The sequence below is a fragment of the Bos grunniens genome, chromosome 15 (assembly GCF_055505025.1).
Source record: "Bos grunniens cultivar Pamir isolate PY7600 chromosome 15, Bosgru_T2T1.0, whole genome shotgun sequence".
NCBI classification, from domain to species: domain Eukaryota; kingdom Metazoa; phylum Chordata; class Mammalia; order Artiodactyla; family Bovidae; genus Bos; species Bos grunniens.
This window is the reverse complement of record NC_141179.1, coordinates 82772788-82794653: the sequence shown is the minus strand read 5'-3', so window position 1 is coordinate 82794653 and position 21866 is coordinate 82772788. Positions and strand designations below refer to the sequence as shown.

Sequence of the window (21866 nt, the reverse complement as noted above, 5' to 3'; positions counted from 1 at the left end):
GGCTCCTCTCTAACTGTGGGGCGCGGGCTTCTCCCTGCAGTGGCTTCTCTTGTCGTGGAAGACGGGCTCGAGGGCGCTGAGGCTTCGGGAGCTGCAGCCCCGGCTCCAGAGCGCAGGCTCAGTAGTTGTGGTGCCCGGGCTTGGTTGCTCTGGGACACGTGGGATCTTCCCAGATCAGGGGTCTAACTGTGTCTCCCGAATTGGCAGGTGCAGTCTTTACCGCTCAGCCACCAAGGAAGCCCCCATCCATTTCTAATTCACGTGTTTGTATGGTTTGAATGATTACATTTGGATTTCTGCATCAATTTGGAAATTATTATTTAATATTGCTTTCTTTTTAAATATTAGGCACTTTTCTCCCCCCCAGATACTGTTTTAGATACTGGGGATTATAAAGTGACCAGACCGAAATACTTAGTTTCCTTCAGAGCAAACATTCCAGTGAGAGAGAAAAGGCAATGGAAAAGAGATGAAGAAATAGATACAGGCTGCAGAGATTCTCTCTGATTAGAGGATATTTGAGCTGATTTCTGAAACACGAGGCGGGGCTCGCCATATCAAGGCCTGGGAATGCAGAGGCCGAGGAATACTTAGTGCAGCGGCGTTGAGGAGGAATAGACCTTAACGCTTATTAAATACTTGTGCAAATCAGACAGGCTTCCCTGGTGGCTGAGAGGTAAAGAGGAGACATGGGTTTGATCCCTGGGTTGGGAAGATCCCCTGGAGAAGGAAATGGCAGCCCATTCCAGTATTCTCGCCTGGAAAATCCCATGGGCAGAGGAGCCTCGTGGGCTACAGCTCATGGAATTGCAAAGACTCAGGCCCGATTTAGAAACACTGTGGATGCGCTGCCTCGTGCGTTTCTTCTAACAGCCCCTCGACGTAGGTGTCTGTTAGCGCATTTTCAATGTGGGAGAGTTTACATCATTGCCCTCTTCTCCGTCTCTAACTTGGATTAAGGTCTCAGACCGCAAGAGCAAACCCTTGCTTTCCCTCTCTCCAGGCTTTCACGAGAAGGACAAGAAGCCGTATTGCCGGAAGGACTTCCTGGGCATGTTCGCACCCAGGTGTGGGGGCTGCAACCGGCCAGTGCTGGAAAACTACCTTTCGGCCATGGGCACCGTCTGGCACCCAGAGTGCTTTGTGTGCGGGGTGGGTATCCCCGCTTATCTTTTGGGTTTCAGGAAAGGCAGGGTTCTTCTTTCTGGGGTGCAGCTGGTAAGAGGGTTCACAGCTCAGGAAGAGAATTTGACATGGGCTTCGTAAAAGAAATACAAGTTTTTCTCGGCCACTAGAAGGAATGAAATAATGGCATTTGCAGCCACGTGGGTGGACCTAGAGATTGTCTTACTGAGTAAAGTCAGACAGAGAAGGAGAAATACAGTATGACATCCTTCTATGCGGAATCTAAAAAGAAAGAGGCTGTGTCCATGGGTCACAAAGAGTCGGACACAACTCAGCAACTGAACACCAACAGAAGAAATGAATTTATTTACAAAGCAGAAGCAAACTCACAGACGTCGAGAGTGAATTTATGCTTGCCGAGGAGGCGGGGAGGCTGAGGAGGAGGGAAAGTTAGGGAGTCTGGGATGGATATGTACAGCCTGCTATACTGAAAATGGATAACCAGCAAGGACGTACCAAATAGCACAGGGAAGTCTGCTCAGTGTTATGTGGCAGCCTGGATGGGAGGGGACTTTGGGAGGAAATGGATACATGTTTATGTATGGTTGACCATCTTGTTCATCCACTATACTCCAATACAAAATTTAAAGTTTCTTTAAAAAAAGAAACACGAGACACATCATCCATGTGGGCATTTGCTCGTCTGGTTTGCAGAGGGGCGATATCCTAACCTCTGTGTGTCCACTGGCAGGAAACCAGCAGGGATTTCCAGGCTGAAATTTTGCTGATACTTTACTTCTTGACATCTGCACCCCTTGTCTTTCTCTTCCCCCCACCTCCCAGGAGTGCTTCAGCGGTTTTTCTACCGGCTCCTTCTTTGAGCTGGACGGGCGTCCCTTCTGTGAGCTCCACTACCATCAGCGCCGAGGAACCCTCTGCCACGGGTGCGGACAGCCCATCACGGGCCGCTGCATCAGCGCCATGGGCTACAAGTTCCACCCCGAGCACTTCGTGTGCGCTTTCTGCCTGACGCAGCTGTCCAAGGGGGTCTTCAAGGAGCAGAACGACAAGACGTACTGCCATCCCTGCTTCAACAAGCTCTTCCCGGTGTAACCTCAGCTGAGCCCACACGCGCCCTCTTCCGATCTGCTGGAAAATTTAAGCCAAGAGGGGGAGGAGTACACTTCTAGTTCCTGACCTTCTGCTCAGGAGGCTTAGAGGGAAAGCAAAGGGGATGGGCACGGAAGGGAGCGCCTAGAGGTGGCGTGGCTGGCTTCCGGCTTTAAGTTTTGATCTCAAGCCTTTTTTTTTTTTTAATAATGCAGTTGAATTTTGATCTGGGACCTGCTGTCTCGTGCCTCTGCACGTGTATTTTCACACGCACACATTCGCTCCACTCCAGCCTTCCTCGGCTTTCTCCACTCTCACCTCTGTTGATGGTCCTACGGGTAGGTCTTGTGTGCTTAGCCTTAGAACTGGGTCTTTTAGGCTACCCCATTTCCCTGAGACTGCCTTTCCCACAGTCCCTCTGTGGGCTTTGTTCCTGTTTTTTTTTTTTTTTTTAACAGGAGGATGATTGCTTTACAGTGTTGAGGTGGTCACTGCTGCAGGGCTTTATTCTTGCTGTTAGGAATCACGGTGTCACTCTGAAGTTCCTTGTATTTCCCTTCAGTGTATTTCTCCTTTTCAAGAGAAAGTAGATTTTAACTGGAAAACTTCGACTCCTGACATCACTGATAAATAAAGGAACTTGTGGTTTTAATGACTCAGTGTCATATTAATTTGGTAAATAAATTTTCTGCTTCCCATGTTGTATGCCAGGCACAATATGCAATCAAGTTTGTATCATACCTCTTGTTTACTTCCGTACAACGGGCCTTTTGTTTACATCAGAAGAAATGAAAAGGAGGGACTCCTAGTCATTGACTTTTAATTGGGGCCTGTAGCTTCCACTTTATTTTGTTGCACTTAAGTGATTGATTAAAAGATGGCAAAGCTTCTTAAAAGTTTTTTCATTGCTTCGTTTACCTTCAGAGGAAAATAATTTCCACTAGGCAGTTGCAAATTCATATTTGCATATGGATGCATATCTCCAAACTCATAAAGTTGTATGCATTTGTCCAGTTTTCTTGTATATCAACTATATCTCAATAAGGCTATTTTAAAAAGTGGAATGTGCCTTTTCCTTCAACTTCACAGTGGTCGCATGAAAGCACGCAGGATGGCTGTTCTTAGAGCATCTCTGAAGAAGGGTGCTTTAAACCTCACCTCACCATTTTCCAGTTTGGATTACGAAATCCAACCCTCACTCCCCTAAAAAAAGCTCCACCTAAGTATTTGTTCCTCTGAAAAATATTATGAGTAAACCTGTAGAAAAGCTTGTCAGACTATTCAAGAGTCTGACTTGCTCAAGTTCTATCTCAAATCAGTTTTAAAGGGCGTCATGCTTCCTCAAAAGAGATCTTGATATGCTCTGTAACGTGTCTCTCTTACCATGATATTAAAATTAACCGTACGATTATTTGTTATGAAAAATTTTTAAATCACCGAGGAAATCCCCTTCCCTGGAGGTATTTTTTAAAATAGGGCTGAATTTTTAAAATAGACTGATGTCTTTAGATTATTAGTGTGGGGACAGAACTTCCAGGAGGGCAGGAATGGATGAAATGATTCTCGCCAAGCTTTATCCTGTTGGCCCCCTTTACTGGAGTGAATGGTAAGGGGGATTTGAGGGTTAAAAGGAAGTGGTAACAGTGACATTGGACAAAATAGGAACTCCAAATGCACCCGAGCTGTGAGGGAGGCTGATGAGACAGGGAGCCAGTTGGCCTTTCATCCCGCTGGCCGAGTACCAGACTAAGCAAAATACATATTCCGTTTCTAAACATCCTCTTGACTGCATGTGACTCTGTGATGGTGTTTGCAGGTGTTCATGGTTGGTTTGGCATTTAACAAAAGAAACTTGGGGTTTTAACCAGAAAGAACGTTCAGGTGGTGAATTTTTTTTTTTTTTTTTAAGGATTGGCTATTTTGAGATTTCAGTAGAACCTATGTATTCAAAAATGTCAAAGAAAAACCGCAGTTTACTAAGGTAAAATTAAGAAGTGAAAAATTTTATTTTCATAATGCAAGTGGTTTTATATTTGTCCAAAAGGGGATTCTGTCTTCTGGACTAGTGTTTCAGCAACAAGGAAACCACTGAAAAGTTAAAAGTTTTCCTTTTTTAAAAAATAATACTTTTCTCATACTGATAATATACTCTTTACTTGGTTCTGAATAACTTATAGGTTTTATTAATTAATTTTATTAATTTTTTTTGGCTGTGCCACGTGGCTTGCAGGACCTTCGTTCCCCAACCACAGATTAGAACCCAAGCCCCCTGCAGTGAAAGTGCAGAGTCTTAACCACCAGACTGCCAGGGAAGTCTCCAAAATTTTGTTTTTATTTTTTGGCCGTGCCATGCAGCATGCAGGATCTTCGTTTTCTGACCAAGGATTGAACCTGTGACTCCTGAAGTGGAAGCATGGAGTCTTAGCCACTGAACTGCCAGGGAAGTCCCCTTATAGCTTTTAAAAAATAAAACCTACTCTCAAAAGACAGAGTTCTTCCTGCCCATGAGGATAAATATTTTTATAGAAGAATGTGCCATTGATTGAGAACTCTACTCTCAAGGAGGAATCACTCAGTTTGGCCAATGGTCCTTCGGAATAGAGTCCTCCAAGGTGATACTTAGACAAAGACGACAGTCATTTTCCCATACGAGTTCCAGCACGTAACCTTGTAGGATGGCTACTGGGCATAAGCTCCCTGTTTGTGAGCAGTAGAGGGAGACAGAGTGCTTTTCTCTAGCTTTGCAAGTGAAAGTCCTGAGATTCATCCTAACTGCACTAGCTTAGATCACATTAAAAAAGAAGAAAAATCACTCACTCATGTCCAACTCTGCAACTTCAAGGACTGTAGCCCGCCAGGCTCCTCTGTCCATGAGATTTCCTAGGCAAGAATACTCAAGTGGGTAGCCTTTCCCTTTTCCGGGGTTTGGGGGTAGGTCGGGGGTGGGGGGGTCTTCCCAACCCAGGGATTGCACCCATGTCTCCTACGTTGCCCTCAGATTCTTTATTGTCTGAGCCACCAGGGAAGTCTGCATACCCACCAGTGACTTTTGCAGGGGTAATTGTACTATGCAGCCCGCCTTAAACCAAACTAGATCATTTCCAGAGTTAGGGTCAGAACTAAGTTTTTAAAAACACAAGGGCCCTGTGCAGGAGATGTGGATACTTAAAAACTCTGGGAACTGACCAAAAGAGGTCGCTGAATCTTGACTCTGTGTGAGTATATACGTTGAAGAGCAAAAGAGTTTCAAGATAATACAGAAGGTAACCAAGCAGATCTTTCCAGTGCCCCGGGGGAACGTGCCCGAGAACGTCACAGAGTGTAAAAGCGGAGGGGAGCCCGGAGTGCAGATGTGATGGAAACACGTGGCAGATTCTGACCTTCCTTGGGACCTGGGTGGGGGGTGGGGTGTGGGGGCGGGCACAGCATTAAGACGCATCCAAAGCAGTTTCAGTTTGAGAATCTGAGAAAGGAGATCTAGCTGAAATAAAAGTGAGCAGTGACGACTGTGTTTAAGGGCAAGCGTCACAGCTGTGTACGAGTGTGTGTTCAGTCACTCAGTCGTGTCCGACTCTCTGCGACCCTGTGGACTGTAACTCACCAGTCTCCTCTGTCCCGAGAGTTTTTCAGGCAAGAATACTGAGTCTGTTAGTCACTCAGATGTGTCTGACTCTTTGTGACTCCATGGACTGTAGCCTGCCAGGCTCTTCTGTCCATGGGATTCTCCAGGCAAGAACACTTGGAAAGGGTTGCCATGCCCTTTTCAACTGGATCCTCCCAACCTAGGGATCGAACCCGGGTCTCCTACATGGCAAGCAGATTTGCTACCCTCTGAGCTACAAGGGAAGCCCGTTAGGTGTCAGCAGGTCCTTAATAAGAACAGAGGTGGCAGTCATTAAAATATGAGACTGAGAAAGTGACTACTTGCCCTCAAAATGCTGTGAGGTTAGTGTTATTAGATAAAACTCTCCATCAGAGCAGCATGTACGTGCTGAGAACCTAGAGGTGAAAGGGGAAATGGAAATCTGCTGAGAGATCCTGGATCAGGAGGAAAGAATCCTCAGACCAGTGCTGGAGCTTGAGCTGTGCTTGTTACAGATGTACAACTTAGCCAGAAGGCAGCAGTGTCTCGAATCTATTCCCAAATCTATACAGAGTGAGGTAAGTCAGAGGAGAAAAACAAATATCATGTATTAACACATACAGGTGGACTCTAGAAAAACGGTGCTGATGGACCTATCTGCAGGGCAGGAGTAGAGACCCAGACACGTGTGGACACAGTGGGAGAAGGGCTGGGTGGGATGTGCTGGGAGAGTGGGGCTGACGCATACACAGCGCCACGTGTGAAATAGAGACAGCCTCTGTATAGCACAGGGGGCTCAGCTCGGCGCTCTGTGACGGCCTCGGGAGGTGCGAGGAAGATCGGAGAGGGAGGCCAAACATGTACGCACACCACGGTGTCATCGTACAACAGAGAGTCGCACCACATTCTGGAGCAGTCACACTCCAATAACGCCCGAGGTGAAATTCCCGCTACACGTGCTGCTTTGTCTGGTGCCCCTCCGTAGAAGATGGCTCGATCTTGAATGTCACTGTAGTGCTGTGTATTTGTAGTGAGAAAATGTTCTAAAAACTTGATGTCTTACTTGCAGAAAAAAAGAAAGACAATTTGGAAGATTGTAAGAGAATTGTATTTACCTTTATTCTGAAAACTGGTACTTGAAGAAAATTGGGTTAGAAAGAGTTGAGGAAGAGAAAGAAGATATTTATAGTAGTTCTGAGAGGAGCTTGTAGGGACGCTTTTTAACGTTTTGGAGGCTGAGGGGGAGGTTTTCATTATGTCCAGTGACACTTGGAAAATATGACTTTCCCTGTCTGGTTGGTCTTCCGCTTGCAGACACGAGTTCAGAGATATTGGAAGCTCAGAGGTAAGGTGTGCTTGAGGTGTGCCTCTAAGGGGTGCTTCGAGGGAGAGAGATTTTCCTAAAATAATCTGAAATTTTTGAAAGAGAAGGGGAAAAAAGAAGGGAAGGGAGTTATGGGCTCTATAAGTGAATGTGTGAGTTGCACAAGTTGGAAATTCCGGGGCTTCCAGGAAACATGGGGAAAGAAGAAGGCTGGCACACAGCACTCTGTGGGCGAAAGAGACAGCGGTGGGGCTGGGCCCCGGCACCCAGCTAATCCCCTTACACAGGCTCGGCCTGCAGGGCCTCTTAGTTTCGATTCTCCTGGAAGTGGGCCCGAGCCTAGGATTTGTGTGCAGTAGTTTATTTAGAAGCCTTGTGGGTGTACAGGCAGGAGAGTAGGGAAGTGAGGCAGGGACTAACGCGCACTAACAAACAGCTTACTGGGGTGGAAAGTCGGAGCTCAAAACTCTCGACCACTTCTGGGGTTTATTAGACCACATGAGACAACAACCAATCCCCCACCCGACCTCTGCTGCCTCTGGCCTGCCCTCTACACAAGCTGGATATGCTTCTGACCAAAGAAAGCCCTTAATCTGAGTGCCAGGTGCTTTCAGCAGGAAGCATCATTTGCCCCAGGTAGTGAGGGCCAGCAGACACAGGAACTCAGAGCATCGGTGGGGGAGTTTGAGGAGGTAAGCCGGTTAGAAGAAATTCACTGGAAACGTCTTCAAACCACATTTGGAGTGCGGGCTCGTACTCAGTCGCTTGGTCGTGTCCGACTCTTTGTGACCTCATGGACTGTAGCCCGCCAGGCTCCTCCGTCCACGGGATTTTCCTGGGAAGAATCCTGCAGTGGGCTGCCATGGCCTCCTCCAGTTGGGATGTATAGTAAGTGTTTGTTTTCAGAACTTTAATAGGGTTCATGTATGCAGTAGAATATTACTCAGCCATAAAAATGGACACAACTGAGTCATTTACGGTGAGGTGGATGGACCTAGCTAGAGTCTGTCATACAGAGTGAAGTAAGTCAGAAAGAGAAAAACAGATATTGTATATTAATGCACACCTGTGAAATCTAGAAAAGTGCCAAAGATGAGCCTATTTACAGGGCGGGGATGGAAACGGGGTGTAGAGAACAGATGTGTGGCGTGCGAGTGCTGAAGGGCGGGAATGGAAACAGGGATGTAGAGAACAGATGTGTGGCGTGCAAGTGCTGAAGGGGGCTACGGTGAGTTGGGAAATTGGGATTGACATATGCACACGACTGTGTGTGCAACAGACAGCTGGGGGCATCGCACAGGTCGCGCGGCTTGGGGCTCTGTGATGAGCTAGAAGGGTGAGAGGCAGGTGGGAGGAGGGAGGTCCCAGAGGGAGGGGCATGTGTTTACATAAGCCGATTCACTTTGTTGTACAGCAGAAACTAACCCAACATTGTAAAGCAACAATACCCCAATTAAAATAAAATAAAATGTCCCCAGTTCTAGAAAGCTTAATGCATTTCATCAACTGTAGCGATGGTTGAGGGGCTTTAGGGAGGAAAAGAGTGGGCATTTCCATTTTACCCATGAAAAACGACAATTACACAACTTGGCCAAGATTACTCAATTTTAGTGGTAGCACTAGAATGGGCTGATGCTTGCTCATACAATCCCTTGCCTGGGACACTTTCTCTTAGGCTTTACTTCAACAGTGTGAAATACATCTCAGAAATAAGGCCCAATTTTCAAGGATGGCTGAGGGCCCTGGGGCAAGAAAGGTGTAACCTATGTTGTTTGGGATACAGTGGCCAGAACTGTAGCCTTGACATCAGACAAACCCAAGTTCAGAGGCTGGGGGTACCATTTACAGACGGTGTCAACCTTAGTTAAGTTATTTATCTTCTCCAAACTTCAGTTTCACAATATGCTAAATGTGGGTAATAATCTGATGTGGGTTTTCTCTGAGGATTAACCAAGATAATAAGTGCAAAAGAGCTTTGTAAACCTCCAAGAACCACACATAAAAGGCGTTAACAAAATAGTCCAAGAGGTACGTGAGGAAGTCAGTACAGCTTCCATCTCTAGCATTTCCATGGAAACTATGAAAATATGGCAGGTTTTAGTTGTATTTATATGATTTTATAAATCTTTTTCGGGGCTCAGGAGGAAAGCTGGTGGAATTGAAAATGCTGGGAGATTAGGAGAAGAACTCGAGTGTGAGCTGATAATCTCCCTTTGCAGCAACATATTGACAAAGTAGTGCTCAAGACGAAATGATTTCCACGGTACAGGAAATCTATTCTGTTAGCTGCTTCCTGTAGATAGAAAACAGTGAGCCCAGGTTAAGGAAGCAGAGCCAAGGGGCGAAGAGTTCAGGGGCCTTCCAAGGCACTGGTAGGCACCGCCTGTCAATGGCCTGACCACAATTCAAACAAAATTCCAGGGAAGTCCTTGCCATCATCATCACTTGTATCGCCAGGGGTGCTATACCAAAATACCACAGCCTGGGTGGCAGAAAGAACGGATATTTATTTTCTTACAGTTCTAGAGGCCGGAAGTCCACGATCCAGGCGTCCACGGGTTTGGTGTCTCCTAAGGCCTCTCTCTGTCTTGCTGGCCGCCTCCTCCCCGTTGTCCCCGAGTGTCCTTTGCTCTGTGCGTGTGTCTCCCTGGTGTTTCCTCCTCTTCTTATAAGAACAATAGTCCTGTTGTTTAGGGTCCCACCCTCATGGCCTCATTTAACCTACATTAGCTCTATCTCCAGGGCTTCTCAGGCGACGCTAGTGGTACAGAACCCTCCTGCCGGTGCAGGAGGCGTAAAAGACATGGGTTTGATTCCTGGGTTGGGACGATCCCCCAGAGGAGGGCAACCCAGCCCTTTATTCTTACCTGCAGAATCCCATGGACAGAAGAGCCTGGCGGGCTACAGTCCATGGGGTTGCAGAGAGCCGGACACGACTGAAGCATCTTAGCATGCATGCGTCTTAAGATGAAGAAGATGATACTAAAGGGAACAGCTGAGATGGAGGCTGAGATGAGACGTTTTAGGAAGGGTCCAGCTTCTGTGCGTTTACACACGCCAATGTTCTGGGACACAGCTGACACAGCTGGTTTCTCTCTTAAAGGCGAGGGGGAGAGATATTTCAAAGCACCAGTTTAAGCTGCTCTTTTTTATTTTTTACAGACAAAAAAGCCCTCAGGGTTTGCAAATCTACAAATAGATACTTTTCCATTTTCATTCCTAATGAGAAGCATACAGTGCTTTTTTAAGATTACCACGTCTGATGATCTGAATGCTAGTTTGGTGAGTTAGAGACAAATACATTTCTTTTAAATTGAGCTCCTCAAATGACATCTCTGTTCCTAGTCCACTTTATTAGACCGAGAATCAGGTAGAAGGTGCAAAATTCGGTAGGCTCATTCTGTTTTCAGGCACGGTTCTAGGCTCCTGAGGAAAATCTGAGGTGAGTAAGCCTTAGTCTTATCCTCGAGGACCTTACGGCCTAGGAAAGTCACATATCCAGGCCTGAGATGAGCTTGTCTGTACAGAAGGACTTCTTGCCTGGCAGCAGAGGTCAGGGCAGTGCGAGACAGAGGAACTAGGAAGGAAAACGAGAGGAGGCAGACGATGCACAGAGCTAAACAGATGGTTGGATAACGTCACTGACTCAGGGGACGTGAATTTGAACAAACTCTGGGAGATAGTGGAGGATAGAGGAGTCTGGAGTGCTGTAGTCCACGGGGTTGCGAAGAATCGGACACGACTTAGCGACTGAACAACAACAACAAAATATTACAAGGCAATTTGGAAAAGTGTTATAAATAGAAGGACACACATATGTTTTTCATAATCTCAGCAAAAAGCTTCATGGTGGAGATGGCTTTAATTTGAATCTTCAAGTGAAAATGAGAAAGGAAAACTGGAGCATTCCAACCCCAAGGGGAAAGGCAAGAAGTAAGCAAAGGGGAAGAGTGCTTGGTGTGTAGGTGGAGAGGAGTTCCTTTACTGAGGACCCACTGTGCGCCTTTTTGGGAGTGTACGATGAAGTAGGGTACTTGGTAGTAACAAAAGAGAATTAGCATATACATACTACTATATGGGCTTTCCAGGAGGTGCTAGAGGTAAAGAACCCACCTGTCAATGCAGGAGACATAAGAAATGTGGGTTTGATCCCTGTGCTGGGAAGATCCCCTGGAGGAAGGCATAGGAACCCACTCCAGTGTTCTTGCCTGGAGAATCCCATGGACAGAGGAGCTTGATGGGCTATGGTCCAAGGGTTGCAAAGAGTCAGACACAACTGAAACAATTAGCACACAGCACTCACTGAGTATATAGAAAACAGATAATCAACAAGGACCTACTGTATAGCACAGGAACTCTATTCAACATTCTGTAATCACCTATATGTGATGAAAAATGTGAAAAAGAATGCGTGTATGTGTATGCATAACCGAATCACTTTGCAGTAGACCCGAAACTAACACAACATTGCAAATCAACTGTATCCTGATATAAAATAAAAAGTAAAATTAAAAAATGAGAGAGAAATACAGCAAAAAAGGTGTGTTGGGCTAGTTGGGTTTGACTGTCAGGCTGGAGAAGTTGCATGTTATCCTGTAGGCAACAAGCGAGTCGTGGCAGTTCTGAACACGGTGGATTGAAGAGAGAAGGGGAAGCAGAGGTGGGTATGAGTGGAGGTCCCAAGCCTCCTGGGCATGTTCAGAGATTTTACCTGCAAAACACACATTTGAAGATAAAATTACTAATAACTTGAAAAGAGCAACTGCAGAGCATTAAACCCCAAGGACGGAGCCCTCCTACGCACGGGTCCTGTATGATGGCAATGCCTGCGTGTCTGTGAGGCAGGCTCTGGAGTGGCCTTTCAGAAGACCGTTTCAATAGAACAGACGTGGAAACAGTTGAGGCTGTGGTGCAGTGGCTTGAGGGTGCGGCAGGAGACAATGCAGATGACAATCTTAATGGTAGAAGGAGGGATACTGGGAGAGCACAGGGTCTGTTAGGGTGGGAGAAAGCCTTCTGAGAGTTGGGGAAAGGGTGGTAACTTACGCATGCTTGAGGACACACAGGGTAAGAGGAAGTGAGAGAAGGTATGAAGGATGGGCCAGTAGCTACAGTAACACTCTCACAGGAGTGAGCAGAGGCTGGATCAACAGCACACTTCAAGGAGGAGGAGGAGAAGAGGGCAAGGCAAGGTCCGAGCTAGGAAGGCAGAAGGGGCAGTGTGAAAGTAGATGGGGCGACTGAAGTGACATTAAAACCAGGTGGCCCCAATCTTAGTAAAGCATATGGCGTCGCCCGTGGAAAGGGCAGAGACCTCAGTGGGGCTGAGGACTCGAGAGAAGCTTGGGAGATTCTGGGTAAACTGGTGGATGGAAATGAGTCAGGGGTCTCAGAGCCTTTTGTCGTTCAGTCGCTCAGTCGTGTTGGATTCTTTGCGACCCCATGAACTACAGCATGCCAGGCTTCCCTGTCCTTCACTATCTCCTACACTCAACCATGTCCATTGAATTTCAAATATATTGCTAACCAGTTTTGTGGCTTTGGGTGGACCACTTCATCTCTATAAATCTGTTTAATCCTCAATCAAATTAGATATTTACAAAATAACACATATTTATAGTGTTCAGTGTTCTAGGTACTTTATGTCTGCTAACTTGATTCTTACAACAACCCCCTAATAAGAAAGAGAGGTATGGAGAGGCTAAGTGACTTGACCGAGACTTCCAGGCACAGGGGGCTTGGGGACGGGGAGAGCTAGGGTTTGAACCTGTACATCTGGCTCTAGGGACGGTCCTTGTCTCCACTGGGCCACTGCTGTTTTGGGTACCTTAACCCCTCATGATCTCTTGAGTCTTAAAAGGCACTGACATCCATGAGTCCACAAAACTAGCATTTTAAGAAGACTAGTAGCTTCTTCACTCTTTGTAAGTCCAAAGCGTCTTTCCTCAGTGAACTCACTGGTCAGGGTGCCGGGGAACGTAGGCTCTGGTCCCCCAGCCGGCACCCCAGTAAGCTCATCGCAGGAAAGCCTTGCAGTGGCCGCGAGGTGGCAGCATTCAATCAAAGATATGTGGCCTTGAGCTAACTTAAAAGTCAGGATTGGCCCCTTCCTTCTCCTTCACTTTTCTAAAACCCCAGAGTACACCCGTTTGATGGTGAAGTCTGGGCTTGATCTTCTGAGGTTCCCGACAGTGAAGGAGCCACAGGAGTCCAAATGGAAGTGTCCCTCCCGGGAACTCAGAGCCTTTGGGAGAGAAAAGGAGGGAGGTAAATTCAGGACCACAGGGAACTGATGAGCAGCGGGTTCTCTCTCACCAACACCCAAGACTATTCCATTTTACCTTGTTAACAGTCTCCATTTTAAGCTGTTTAATTTGGTCTACAATATTAAACACGGATAAAGGGGAGAACTAAATTATTTTATGGAAACAGACGTCCTGACTAGATTGTCTCTTTAGGATGTTAGACGTACAAGGTGAAGTTTTCTCTTTCCCTTCTTTCCACTCCCTTTGCCTCTTCTCTTCCCTTTTCCTTCTTGTTCTCTTTCCTTCCCTCCCCCTCCTCCCCCTCCTCCCTCCCCCTCCTTCCCTCTCCCTCCTCCCACTCCTCCCTCCCCCTCCTCCCCTCCCCCTCCTCCCTCCCTTCCCTTCTCTAACCTCCTTCCCCCTCCTCCTTCTTCTCCTTTCTCTTCTCCTTCCTCCCATTCTCCTCCCCTGTCTGCCTCTCTTTTTAAATCTCCCTCCCTCTTTCTCTCTCCATTCCCCCCGATTGCATAGTGATCAAATGAAAGAGTGATGAGGAAGGTCTAGTCTTCAGAGTAGGATGTGCAAGAAGCTGAGATCCGCAAAATTCCAAGACTGGTGCAAAAACATCTTTGCCCTTTCAGCACCTAGCTTGCCACTTACTTTAGTCACTTATTATTATTCTTTTTTAATAAAAGCTTAAATTTATTCTAACACAAATTTTTTTGTAAAGCAAAATATTTTCATATAAGAAACAGGTTAATAAGCTTCACTTTTTTAGCCGACTCTATTGGAGAATGCATCTGTGAGTCCCTGTGGAAAAGAGGACGGTCTCTAGATTCTGAGACCATCCCTGCTCTTGTGCGTGGACCCCCAAAAGGAGTAGTAGAGCACGGTGCTGCAGTGTAGACGGAGCGAGCCAGGCTTGAGCATCTCCTTACTTCCGGAGTGACGAGATGCTCCAGGTTTGACTGGTGTAGTCCTTGCTCTAGTCTTGGAAGCAATCATCTCTCCAAGGAGCCCTGGTTCCTTTTATTAGAGATTATTATTAGAAACAAAGATTCGGGTGCTAGGTATAAACTGAAGTTTTTACAACTGTAAGACTGGAGACATAATAGAGTTCTCATAGAGTTGAGTGAACATTAAGTGAAATAACAATTAAAATTTCTCCCCATTTAGTCTTAGAAGGAAGTGAAGTCACTCAGTCGTGTCTGACTTTTTGCGACCCCATGGACTATAGCCCACCAGACTCCTCTGTCTATGGAGTTTTCCAGGCAAGGATACTGGAGTGAGTTGCCATTTCCTTCCCCAGGCAGTCTTCCCGACCCAGGGATCGAACCTGGGTCTCCAGCACTCCAGGCAGCCTCCTTGCCCTCTGAGCCACCAGGGAAGACCAGGCATGTTCATTACTTGGCTGTGCTGGGTCTTCGTTGTGCATGCACACTCGTATCTGTGGCATGTGGGATCTAGTTCCCTGACCAGGAATCGACCCAGGTCCCCTGCCTGCAGCATGGAACCTTAGCCACTGGACCACCAGGGAAGCCCCCAAAGTGAAACCCTCCAGGTGTGGCAGCGGCGGGGTTCGAAGCCACACCATCAAAATGACTGGAGCCTAAATCCGGGGCCTTAGACCACTGAACCGCACTACCTGTCTCCAAGTTTTAGAGCCAAATCCTGATACTCACAGGAAGTCTTCCACGGGCAGAGTGGGGATGGTTGGACCCAGCAGTTCCTTTGAAGGCATTTTGACGGAACTTGATCATCAATCATTTTAGCCTTTGCTCGAAGGCCTGGCCGTCCCCCGGGCCTCTCAGCCTCTTTCATATCACAGTCATGTCTCGTTCCCTCGGGAAAGCGGTGCTTTGATTCCTTGTTTGCGCGGTTCTGAGCCCTGGGTTGGGGTTGAGAACTTAGGCAACATCCTCCCAGAGGATTCCACGTCTACACAAGAGGTCCCAAGCCTCTCCTGTAGTTTGATGCCACTCACTTAAGCTCTGAAACTAACTGTAACAGGGGCTGAACTGCCTTTGCGCTCACTCCGTAGCCTCAGGAAATCTTTTACTTTTTGAAATCTGAGGCCTTCAGAGACTGAACAGCGCTTCTTTTCTTTTGCAGCCTTCAAAATCCCTGTAGTTGAAGGCAGCTCTGAATTAAGACCTCAAAATTCCCAAGGAACTGGGTTTGATTTCTCTGATTTCCCCCCCAGCATTCTTTGTACTGTTGATAAAAATGATGGGTTTGTCTAAGAGAAAGGGGCTCAGAAGCAGGTGTAAAAAAGGACTCACTTCCATTTTCCCACTTTACTCTGTCGTGTGAAAACCTGAGATGAGACAAAATCACCTGGGCAATTTTTGGGTCACCTTTTCTTAAACAGAAAATGACGCAGTCGTTTCTATGTAGATCGTGGCTACCAGCTCGTGTTAATAAAATCCAGGAGCCGAGGTTATATGACTGACCAGTTGGTTTTTAAAATTTTTTTATTCTTTTAATTGAAGAGTAGTTGACTTACAGCGTTGCTCTAGCTTCTGGTACACAGCAAAGTGATCCAGTTATGTGTACGTGTATACGCATATATGTTCTTTCTTATATGCATATGTATTCTTCTTCATTATGGTTATCACAAAAGGCTGAATATCGCTCCCTGTGCTGTACGGTAGGGCCTTGTTTATCTACTTTATATACAGTAGTGTGTATCTGTTAATCCCAGACTTCTAATGGATCCCTCCCCAACCTCCTTCCCCATTTGGTAACCATAAGTTTGCTTTCTCTTGATTGACCAACAGTTTAATAAAAAGGTAAATTCAGTTGTATTGAGGACCCACCATAGACCACATAGTGGCTAGATTTTCTCATATTCCATCTTACTTAAGTCTCTGTTATTAGAGGAAATTGGCTTGCCTACAGGCCCACACTCGTGAGCATTAAAGCTGTGGTTCTCACTCAGCATTCTCTGTTATTAGAGGAAATTGGCTTGCCTACAGGCCCACACTCGTAAGCATTAAAGCTGTGATTCTCACTCAGCTGTTGAGTTTCTAGTCCATCCGTTCATTTAACAAATATTTAAGAATCTACTCTGCTCCTGGCACTGGCCTAGGCAGGGGAGATTGATGCACAGAACAGGTACACGCTTTATCTCTTTTTCATGGAATTTAGTCTAATAGTTTTCCACTGAGATTCTTCTTTGGAAGATTCCCCCATGGAATGTGATAGCTGAGGGTGATTCTTCAAACCCCTTTAGAAGCAATTTTGATAACACTTTTATTTGCAGATTATCTGTCTTGCTGATTTTGACTTTATAATCCCTTCATCCTTAAAGTTTTAATGTTTTTCAGTTTTCAACACACTTTCTCATTTGTTTTTTATTTATTTGGCCACACTGCATGGCTTGTAGGATCTTAGTTCCCTGACCAGTGATTGAACCTGGGCCCTTGGCAGTGAAATTGCAGCCTCTTAACCACTGGACCACCCGAGGATTCCCTCTTATTTGTTACTTATTAAATAAAGCAGTATCTTTAATATTTGTTAAAATCTCTTTGCTTTTTCAAGGCTCCTTCTGGTATTTATTTCAGGGCTATGCAGAAAAGCTTGTTCTCTGGAGGGCTTTGGTGGGAAGGGCACAACACTCAGCAATGGGGTGTGGATTCAGGCCGTGAGGGAGGGTGCTGGGGACAAGTAGGGCCTTTCTGTCTCTGCCCTGACTCTGGATTCTCTCTGCTGCTCTGGATCTGGACACATTTATGAACAGTGATGGCAATGCATAACGGAAAGGATTGTCCATCAGGAGAACAGAAACACTTTGAAGGCTAATAATGTACCAAGATGCCATTCTGGAGCAATTCAATATGGGGAGTGGGTAATAAAGGTTAGAGATCAGACCTACAGCTTCAATTCACTTCAGTTCAGTTCAGTCGCTCAGTCGTGTCTGACTCTTTGCGACCCCATGAATCGCAGCATGCCAGGCCTCCCTATCCATCACCAACTCCCGGAGTTCACTCAGACTCATGTCCATTGAGTTGGTGAGGCCATCCAACCATCTCATCCTCTGTTGTCCCCTTCTCCTCCTGCCCCCAATCGCTCCCAGCATCAGAGTCTTTTCCAATGAGTCAACTCTTCACATGAGGTGGCCAAAGTACTGGAGTTTTAGCTTCAGCATCATTCCTTCCAAAGAACACCAGGACTGATCTCCTTTAGAATGGACTGATTGGATCTCCTTGCAGTCCAAGGGACTCTCAAGAGTCTTCTCCAACACCACAGTTCAAAAGCACCAATTCTTCAGTGCTCAGCTTTCTTCACCGTCCAACTCTCACATCCATACATGACCACTGGAAAAACCATAGCTTTGACTAGATGGACCTTTGTTGGCAAAGTAATGTCTCTGCTTTTCAATATCTAGGTTGGTCATAACTTTCCTTCCAAGGAGTAAGCGTCTTTTAATTTCATGGCTGCAATCACCATCTGCAGTGATTTTGGAGCCCCCAAAAATAAAGTCTGACCTACAGCTTAGGTACATATAATTGGGTGGTCAGCATTAACCAAGAAAATTGACTAAGCATTTGAGAAGATGTTTTGGAATAGAATTCAGAGACCACGCTAAGTCAGCTGCCTTTCATTCCTGGAGTTTTTCCATCTTGTTTATCATAGCTCTTTTTGGGGAAGACATTTGGTTTATGAAATAGGAGGGCGGGTATCTCTTTAGTTGAGGGACCGAGGTACTTGGCCAGCAGTTTTCCCTTCTTGGGCTCACTCACCAGTGAGCAGCGATGTTTGCTGGAGCTCTGGATCTTGAACTAGTCAGTTTACCTCACCAGGTCTCAGTTTCTTCATACATACGCGGAGAATCCCATGGACAGAGGGGCCTGGCGAGCTACAGGCCATGGGCTCGCAAGAGTCGGACACAACCTGGTGACTGAGTACACACACCACACATACCTGAATATGGTCTGTAATATATATGTACGCCGTGAAATACATAATACACATAACTCATGACATTGTGGTCACATGAACTGTGAACACAGGTAGAGTTTTATAATCTCTTGAACAGTGGTTCTCGACCAGGGATGACGCTATGGGCCTTTGGGACTTCTGGCAGGGTCTGGAGACATTGCTGGTTGTCGCAACTGAGGAAGGGGGTGTGTTCCTGGCATCTAGTGGGCAGAGGCCAGGGACACTGTAAACCTCCTACAAAGCACAGGACAGGCTTTCCCCCGCCGCCACTGCCACCTAGAACCGAACAACTGTTCAGCTCATAATATTAACGGCACGGTCGTTGATAAATCCCTCTCTGGGACTTTGTACAGATACTGCAATTAAGAGGCCCCAGTGTTCTCATGTGTGCTATCAGGGAACTGCCTCCTGTAGATGGTGAGACATTGCGTCTGCTCACTTAGAGAGCCAAATGTCAAAAGGGAAAAAATAAAATAAAAAGGACTGGCTAAACGTAACAGTCCTGTGGCCGGTGATTGCAGCCATGAAATTAAAAGACGCTTGCTCCTTGGAAGGAAAGTTATGACCAACCTGGACAGCATATTAAAAAGCAGAGACATTACTTTGCCAACAAAGGTCCGTCTAGTCAAGGCTATGGTTTTTCCAGTGGTCACGTATGGATGTGAGAGTTGGACTGTGAAGAAAGCTGAGCACCGAAGAATTGATGCTTTTGAACTGTGGTGTTGAAGAAGACTCTTGAGAGTCCCTTGGACTGCAAGGAGATCAAACCAGTCCATCCTAAAGGAAATCAGTCCTGAATATTCATTGGAAGGACTGATGCTGAAGCTGAAACTCTAATTCTTTGGCCACCTGATGCGAAGAGCTGACTCATTTGAAAAGACCCTGATGTTGGGAAAGATTGAGGGTTGGAGGAGAAGGGGACAACAGAGGATGAGATGGTTGGATGGCATCACCAACTCAATGGACATGAGTTTGGGTAAACTCTGGGAGCTGGTGATAGGGAGTTCTGGTATGCTGCGGTTCATGGGGTTGCAAAGAGTCGGACACAACTGAGCGACTGAATTGAACTGAACTGAAACGTGATAGAAAGTGGTCCAGGTTGGGAAGTTAATTGGTACATTACTGAATGGAAATCTGTTAATAAGCAAGGGAAAGATGAAAATAGAAAATTCTAGGAATTTATCTTAATGGAAAAGAAAAAGGTGTGAGAAACATCTACAAAGGTATTCCTTGGAGCACTGTTTACGATGGTGGAAAGTGGATGCTAGGACTGGAGTATTACCATGGTTCCTGAGTGATAGCATTTCTCAGGCTAGCTGAGCCCATCTTCTGATGCCAGCTGCCACACTCCTGTGTGTAATTATCATCTGAACTCAAGAGGCTGGACTGTCTCCTTTCGTGTAATAAGAAAGGCCTCTTATCAGTCTGAATGCTGCAGTTGCAGATAAACCAAGGTCACGCAGAGCTGAAGCGTTTTCTCCCTTGAATTCCTTCTTTCTCCCTTTCTCTCCTTCCTCCACATCTTAAAACCGAATAAATAAAATCTCAAAAACTAGTCTATCAAACATATCGTGGTTTTCCCAAGGATGTAAACAGGTAATAATTCAAATTTTGAGTGTACAGACTTTGGGTTCAGAAGTATAAAGATGGGAATTTAGTTCTGACCTCTACTAATTAGGTTGTTCTGGTCACTCTTAAGCACCCAGGCCTTAACTTCCTCATCTGTAAAGTGGGCATAATCAGTTCAGTTCAGTTCAGTCACTCAGTCTGTCCGACTCTTTGTGACCCCATGGACTGCAGCACACCAAGCCTCCCTGTCCATCGCCAACTCCCAGAGTTTACTCAAATTTGTGTCCATTGAGTCAGTGATGCCATCCAGCCATCTCATCCTCTATAGTACCTGCCTTACAGGATTAACTGTTGCAATGTAATAGAAGGGTCTAGCATGCGCCTCACACACAGGACTTTCTCGACAGATGTTCTTTTTCTATTTTTATATCATTCCTCTATACTTTCATCTGAGTTTACAGCTCCTTTTCTTAGGCTGAGTTGAAGTAAACCTCAATGGAGAACAGCACAGAAGCAACAGAGTTCCGCCTCTTGGGATTAACAGAGGACCCCAACCTCCAGGTTCCCCTCTTTCTGGTATTTCTGTCCATCTACCTCATCACTTTGGGTGGGGATGGGGGGATTATGGTGGTCGTCTACTCGGACCCCCACCTCTACACTGCATGCACCTCTTGCTTAGCAACCTCTCCTTTTCAGATCTGGGTTACTGATCAGCCATAGCTCCTAAGATGGTGACGGCACTGCCCTCAGGGAACAAAGTCACCTCCTAAACGGATGTGCTGCTTGGTCCTCCTTCTTCGGGGGATCTGCCACTGTTGAGTGCTTCCTCCTGGCCTCCATGGCCTATGACCGCCACGTGTAGGCCCCTTCACCACACCAACACCATGACTGCAGGCGCGTGTGCCCTCCTGACAGTGGGCTCTTACGCAGACACCTTCAGACTCTCCTTCTGTGGTTCAAATGAAATCAATCACTTTCTCTGCGGTACCCCTCTACTCAGCCAGCTGGCGGTCTTCTTCCTCTTGAGCTTTAATGGCTTTTTCAACTTCCCAGTCATCTTCATCTCCCTCTTCACATGCATCACTGTGGCACACACACGTTCTGCAGAAGGAAGGAAGAAGGCCATCTCCATCTGTGCGTCCCACCTCCCGGCCGTGTCCATCTTCTCCGGGACAATCATTGTCATGTACTTACAGCCCAACTCCACCCATTGGTGGACACGGACAAGGGAGCATCTGTGTTTTATGGGGTGGGTGATTCCCATGCTGAACCCCTTGATCTACAGTCTCAGGAACAAAGAAGTGAAAAGTGCTCTCTGGAAAATACTCAACAAACCTAATCCCCAGTCTTTCAGTGTGAGTAGGAGGTAGGCCAATACACAGGCCGCCTGATGCGAAGAGCTGACTCATCAGAAAAGACCCTGATGCTGGAAAAGATTGAAGGCGGGAGGAGAAGGGGACGACAGAGGATGAGATGGCTGGATGGCATCACCGACTCAATGGTCATGAGTTTGAGCAAACTCTGGGAGTTGGTGATGGACAGGGAGGCCTGGCGTGCTGCAGTCCATGGGGTCGCAGAGAGTCGGACACGACTGAGCGACTGAAAAACAGCAACGACAAGGCAGTAGGCAGGTACTAATGGATGAAGTTTCCCTCAGATTTAGATGCCATCTCATCTTTGAGGCTTGGCAGATTTCAGTTCTTTCTTCTCCAAGAAGAGTGCTTACTTCTGCGCTTAGGTGAAGTGGTAAAAAGCAGCCCTTTGAAATGTCTCACTCAGAAGAAATAACCTTATATTTAGTGAACAACACCCTGGGATGTTTAAATCTTTCTTGCGTTCATTTCCTGACATGCTTTAAAGCAGAAGATCAAAGCATAGACCGAGTGCGCTGAATTGCCCTCTCCTTATTTTAATTGGAGGAAATTTCCATTTGTTACAAAAATTGGGTAGAAGGACGACATCTTCA

At 46.4% G+C, this 21866-nt stretch overlaps 1 protein-coding gene across 6 annotated transcripts in view; it reads left to right on the top strand.

The window, feature by feature from the left end:
- The window catches only part of LPXN (leupaxin), a 44022-nt gene extending 41132 nt beyond the window's left edge, over window positions 1–2890 (top strand). For all 6 annotated transcript variants that reach the window (XM_086338763.1, XM_086338761.1, XM_086338762.1 and 3 more), the window contains 2 exons: window positions 1004–1152; window positions 1969–2890. In XM_086338763.1, the coding sequence (XP_086194889.1) occupies window positions 1004–1152; window positions 1969–2238 (419 nt within the window). In that variant the 3' untranslated portion in view covers window positions 2239–2890. The remainder of the gene's footprint in view (window positions 1–1003; window positions 1153–1968) is intronic.
- The last annotated feature ends 18976 nt before the right edge of the window (window positions 2891–21866 follow it).